Genomic DNA, 6,000 nt, shown 5'->3' with positions numbered 1-6,000 from the left:
CTGGGACTGTCACCCCAGGCGGATGGGGGATCCAGTTGTGAGCCGGATGGGGCTGTCAGTGCCCTACAATGCCCCACTTCAGTCAGTTCAAGCGCTCCTGGTGAGGACGTGCTCCACTGACAGAAGAAGGGTAGAGTGGACATCAACAGCCTATTGAATTACTGGGGTGGCTGTCAGTCAATCTAAATTAAGTGAACCTAATTTTGTGGTTTAGACAAGCCCTCTGACGCTCTCCGCTATCCGGAAAGGAACATACAGAGTGGACAATCCACACCTTCAGGCTAGTTATGGTCACAGACAAGCCAAAATCACTCTAGTGGCTTGAAAATGCCATTATCACCTACTTTATTTGCTGTATTTGTTGCAGTCCTTGTTCTGGAGGGCAGGGGTTTAGTTTATGATTGGGATGACATTGTTGAAAGTACTAGGGGAAGTCTAACTTTGTCATGCAAACCGTCATCTGTTCTATTTAAAATAAACCCAGGGGAGAACTTCTTTAGCTTAAGGTCTAAGGAGTATATCAAAACACAGCTAAATTATGTAAATTTATTAAAATCAGTGACTTTTTTCATGAAGTAGAAGAGAATAGCTAGAGAAAGGAAGTCAGGAGTTTTTGTCCCAGCTATGACACTGGCCTGCTGTACGATTCCCTCTCCATTGCATCCCCATCTGTAAAAGCAGATAAGATATACTATGGGTGACAAGGCTTAATTTATGCCTGCAAAGGGACTTGAGATCCTTGCATGAAAGACTGTGTACTGTATTATATGGTGAGTAAAACAGTGCTCTTTCCTTTACAACCAGAATATGGAAAAAATGAAGATTGTACAAACTTTCATACCAGTGGGGCTGTTGATTTTTGGGGAGTAATAACTTCTTCTAATAGCTGATACCTGTTTCATATGAAAACTTATTTGCAGTGTGTGATTTTGAGGTTTTTCCTTTACATAATTTAAAATTTAGCTCCATTTTGTGCCTCGTGTTTGTACTCCTCCTTGTCATTTCCTGGCGGGTTTCACAGAGTAATACTTCACCTAAAGAAATTGCTCATTTTTTCCTTGCAATATGTTTACAGTATACATGATTAAGGCTAAGATTCTGTCACATGTATTTTTAGTAAAAGTCACAGGCAATAAAGAAAGGTCACAGTCTTCTGTGAATTTATCTGTGACTTTTACTAAAAATATGCATGACAAAATGGGAAGCTGCAGCCTCCCCACATCGCTCAGGAGGACCTGGCTCGGAGGTGCAGGGTCCCCCACCGCTCGCGGCAGCTCCAAGCCTGGGTCTCTGAGCTGTGGGGTGCCCACAGTGGCTCTGAGCTCCAGGGTGCCCCTGCCTCTTCCCCAGCTGGGAGCTGCCTGCAGGGCACCCCTGCCTCCCTCTGTGGTTGGTTGCTCGGACCCCCGCAGTTACCAGGTGCGGCGAGAGACCCTACAGCTCCCAGGTGCTGAGGTCTCAAGTCACAGAGGTCCCTGGAAGTCACGGATTTCGTGACTTTTGTGTCCTCTGTGACACAGTCGTAGCCTTATACGTGGTACAGTATCTAGCCAAATTTTATAAACAAGCCTAACTCTAAATTTCTGCTGTAGTAGGAAGAGAGTCTGAGATATAAGCCCTTGTATTGAAGACCTGTTATGAGGCCTGAGTTAAAGTAGTGGGCAGGCTTTGCCAATATAAAGCAAAGTTAGCAAAAGTCAGGCTGTGAGCAAATGCCAGGCTCTGCCTGTTTGCATGTTCACGGTATCTGGCAAGAACAGGGCCGATAGTGCAGAAATACACATTCCTAAGAAGCGCTAGGCACGGGATACTCATGCAAACACATTCTAGAAGAGTGGTACCAGAACATCCCGATATCAAGGATGGTACGAAAACATTCCCCAAGGATGACAGGAACACACCGACCCCTCATGAAAGATAAGGTCAGGATTACAGTGTGATGAATAGAGATGTTTTAATTGAACCAACATGTGTAAGGAGATGGGTGACAACTAGCTATGTCAGGGGGCAGTGACTAACTATGTCAGAGGGGCAGTACATAACCTATTTGTATAAGAGTATAAAGAGATATCTCTGAGAGAGTGTCTTGGTCCAGCCGAGGGAGGAATGGAAAGTCCTGCCGTTCGCTGAGCTGCATCCGTTGTCATGGACATATATGTCTCAGTATCCTCATCCTCATAGAGTCTGCCAGGTGCTATTACCATGCTTTGTCAACAATAAACCTGGCAAGGTGCCTTCGTATCTTAACAGATCTTGTGATCATTGGGTGGTTTGCTCAAGGTCTGCTGTGCCAGCTGTCTGCGCAGAGCTGGGGCAGCACACAGAGAGAACACACACACGCAGCCGAACATCTAACACTGGTGACCCCAATGTGATTCATTGAAATCATCAAGCAAAGCTTATTACAATTAAAATTACAAGCTTGGCCAATCAGAGTGTACTATGCCAACAGTATGGGAACTTTGGTAAATGGTACTGACTTAGAGCACTGTCCCATGGTGTGCCTGGTAACTGAAACTGGCTTAGAAATTAATCAGACTTGTTGTACAAAACGTAATGGATGGTGGCTGTGTGAATGCTGTGCTACAATCGATAGCAACAACGCAAAAAGAGGCTGGACCCAACTGGGACAAAAAAATTTAGTCAGTGAGGTGGTACGAGTACACGATGTGGTATGTGCTCTGGGATATTCCAGTTTTTCTGTACATGGAGACATTTGTCCTGGAATCAATAGAGGATTTTGTGTGCAAGTTACTAGCACAGTCCAAATCGGAACCCATGCCTTTTGGCCAATCACTGCTGTCAGCACTACTCCTCCTGGCAACCTGATTGAATTATTTCCACCATTGTAGCTACTACGATTGGACATACATGATTTGGTGGCAAGAACCACTATGGAGAATAGATGGTAGCTCCATACTTAATGCTGTAACCAGAGTTCATTATAAGGCTGACTCCCAGCTCCCCTCTAACTTCAACAGTAAAGAAGCTAATAGTCTCAGTAGGATGTGGTTAAAAAACAGCCAAACAGCCCATTGGACTTGTGACCTTTTTTGATGCATTGATATGAAAAGAGGGTTTGAAAAGCTCACTAAAGGGAGGCTTTGTCTAATCACGGATTTGAACAAGTATAGTGACGCCCCTGTTTGGACAGTTTTCCTACAGTTTAGAAGTACCTTTTTAAAATTTTAGGCTACGTCTTCACTACCCGCCGTATCGGCGGGTAGCAATTGATTGCTCGGGGATCGATATATTGCGTCTCATCTGGATGCGATATATCGATCCCCGAACGCGCTTCTATTGATTCCGGAACTCCACCAACCCGAACGGAGTTGCGGAGTCGACATTGGGAGCCGCGGACATCGATCCTGCGCCGTGAGGACTGTGAGTAATTCGATCTTAGATACTTCGACTTCAGCTACGTTATTCACGTAGCTGAAGTTGCGTATCTAAGATCGATTTTCCCCTGTAGTGTAGACCTGCCCTTACTGATATTGAGTCCTTACCAACTTAAATTAGAGATTCATTATATACATTCCGTTGAAATTCCAAAGGTTCATCCAGCACAAAAGTTTCGATCTGGTGTCTTGTTCTTTACATTAAATGTCGTTTGCTTTCAACAACTACAAAGTTGTCCTTTGTGCATTTGAGGTTTACGTGGCTCCTATGTTGGTCTGCCATGACTGTGAAAAGGGCTTCACACCCAACCTCCTCTAGCCAAAGTCTGTCTCTTAGGGCTGGTCTACGCTAGGGGGGGAAATCGATCTAAGATACGCAACTTCAGCTACGTGAATAGCGTAGCTGAAGTCGAAGTATCTTAGATCGAGTTACGTACCGTCCTCATGGCGCGGGATTGACGTCCGTGGCTCCCCCTGTCGACTCCGCTACCGCCGTTAGCGTTGGTGGAGATCCGGAGTTGACAGAAGCTTGTTCGGGGATCGATATATCGCGTCTAGATGAGATGTGATATATCGATTCCGGAGAAATCGATTGCTACCCGCCGATATGGTGGGTAGTGAAGACATAGCCTATATGTGTAACAACCTGGTCAACCAAGAGTTGCTTTAGAGGCATCTATTTCATACAGGTGCTTATCAGTTGTCTGTATAATCAACGTATGGCGTTCCATTGGCACCTTTGTGAATTACTATTCTCTGGATATTGCACTGAGATGAGACTTGGATTCTGGGGAAGAAGTGCTTCCATCAGTATCCAGCTAGGAGTGTTCCTCAGCCCGCTTACTGAGGAATGTCAAAGTGGGGCTTTGTGAAGCAAACAAATAGAAGAAGGAAGAGCTTACGAATCAGAGTAATACTTGTTCTCCACAAAGCCGTGCTGACCTTTCCTCTTCTGTGTAGCTTAAATCCTGTGCCTCCTGGAGAGAGAGAGAGAGGGGAACTGAGAGATGGTTTAGATGGGGGAATTAAGGGTGGTTATAGGATAGAATGCGGGGTGTGAGGATTAAGTACCTGTGTACTCTCTTGTAGCCAGTACTGCATACAAGGGTTCTGTGGCTGCGTGGCCAGGTACATGCATTCTGAATCGGTATGAAGACAACACTAACATACTGACTCCTGTTCTTTATATATTAAAGCTGTATAGAAGTTTGGTCAAGTAACTTTAGAGTCCATGGGGATGCTCAGAGTACAAGTCCTGTAAAGGTAGGATTAGTTCATATGTAACTGGAAAAGGTTTAATTTCGGGATAAGTAATGTAGTGTCTGATTGAAAAGGAGGATGGTTTTTAGATACTATAAGGTACCAACAATGTCACTGGGGAAGGATGAGGTTACCATTGTCCTTCTCCTTCTTGAATTAAATAACCAAAGAGGCTTTCTTTAAAGTTGCATGAGTCAAGACGTCTGACTGAAGGAGAATCAAGCTCTCCAGTGTGTTTATACAGTAGGCATAACTTTACTTCGCAACAAGAGTCGTGTTGGTCATGTTTTTGTACAAGTGTGCCTACACTAATATGATTGCAGTAGTGAAAATCCTTGCTCTGTACACTATATCTGCACTGGTGCAAAAAGTCACTGCACAGACAAGGCCAACAGTCCAAGGAGAGCTTTCTGTATTCTGTAACTAAAGATCACCTGTGGCTACGCCTCTGTGAGTGCGCACTGAGATCCAGAACATCAGAAAGCTCACTGTGTACAGAGTGTGGCTTTAGGGAAGGTTGAATACTGATCACTATGGGTGGGAGTTAGTCATTTTACTGTTCATCTGTATGTGAAGGTTCAATTAAACAAGCTGTTCTCTCTCAAAAGTGCAGTGGGGTAGAAAGAACCGGCATGTTCAGCAGAATTTCTAAGATTAAATGTTCTGTTAGGAATCTCTACTGGTTCTTAGTTTGGTCTTTGGTGAACTTTGAGTTCACCCTTGTCTCAGTCTAGATTTTTATATCTCAATCATTATATTCTGTTTTCCGAGTGTTCTGTTCTGCAGTGAATTAATTTACCATCCGAACAGAAGCAATAGGGAAATAGTCTGTTGTCTCATGCTAGCTTTCTGAGCTGCTGGCTGTGGAGGATCCTGAATTTGCTATAGAATTACTGTTCTTGGATCGCTCTTGATGCACCTATCTGTTGTTTGTTTTAGATTCAGAAACTCTGTGATCGTGTAGCTTCATCTACTTTATTGGATGATCGAAGGGATGCTGTACGTGCTCTCAAGTCATTATCAAAGGTGTGTGTTGTATTTTTTCTATTGTGCCATGAACGTATACAGTGCTTTTTGTGGCATTCCATTTAAAAGTGTTGTCTTCAGTTTGTACCATATTGCTAATATAATTTTTAAGACTCTTAATGTTTTATTTTCTGGACAGAAATATCGCTTGGAGGTGGGGTTCCAGGCTATGGAACATCTTATCAATGTTCTCCAGACAGACCGGTAAGCACATTCTGACTTCTAAAAATGAACTCTTAAGTGGCATTTTTCTCAAACTACATCCTGAAATAGTATTTAATAAAACTAAACCAGACCTGTAATTAATGTGTGCAGA

At 43.7% G+C, this 6,000-nt stretch overlaps 1 protein-coding gene across 1 annotated transcript in view; it reads left to right on the top strand.

Moving 5' to 3' along the window:
* Positions 1 to 728: 728 nt before the first annotated feature.
* The window catches only part of USO1 (USO1 vesicle transport factor), a 64,284-nt gene continuing 59,012 nt past the window's right edge, over positions 729 to 6,000 (top strand). Inside the window, 3 exon segments of the mRNA XM_075066067.1 lie at positions 729 to 770; positions 5,598 to 5,684; positions 5,824 to 5,888. Coding sequence (XP_074922168.1) covers positions 744 to 770; positions 5,598 to 5,684; positions 5,824 to 5,888 — 179 coding nt within the window. The 5' untranslated portion in view covers positions 729 to 743.

The sequence above is a fragment of the Chelonoidis abingdonii genome, chromosome 5 (genome assembly GCF_003597395.2).
Source record: "Chelonoidis abingdonii isolate Lonesome George chromosome 5, CheloAbing_2.0, whole genome shotgun sequence".
Lineage (NCBI taxonomy): Eukaryota > Metazoa > Chordata > Testudines > Testudinidae > Chelonoidis > Chelonoidis abingdonii.
The sequence above is the reverse complement of the archived record's forward strand: the minus strand, read 5'-3'. Positions and strand labels throughout refer to the sequence as shown.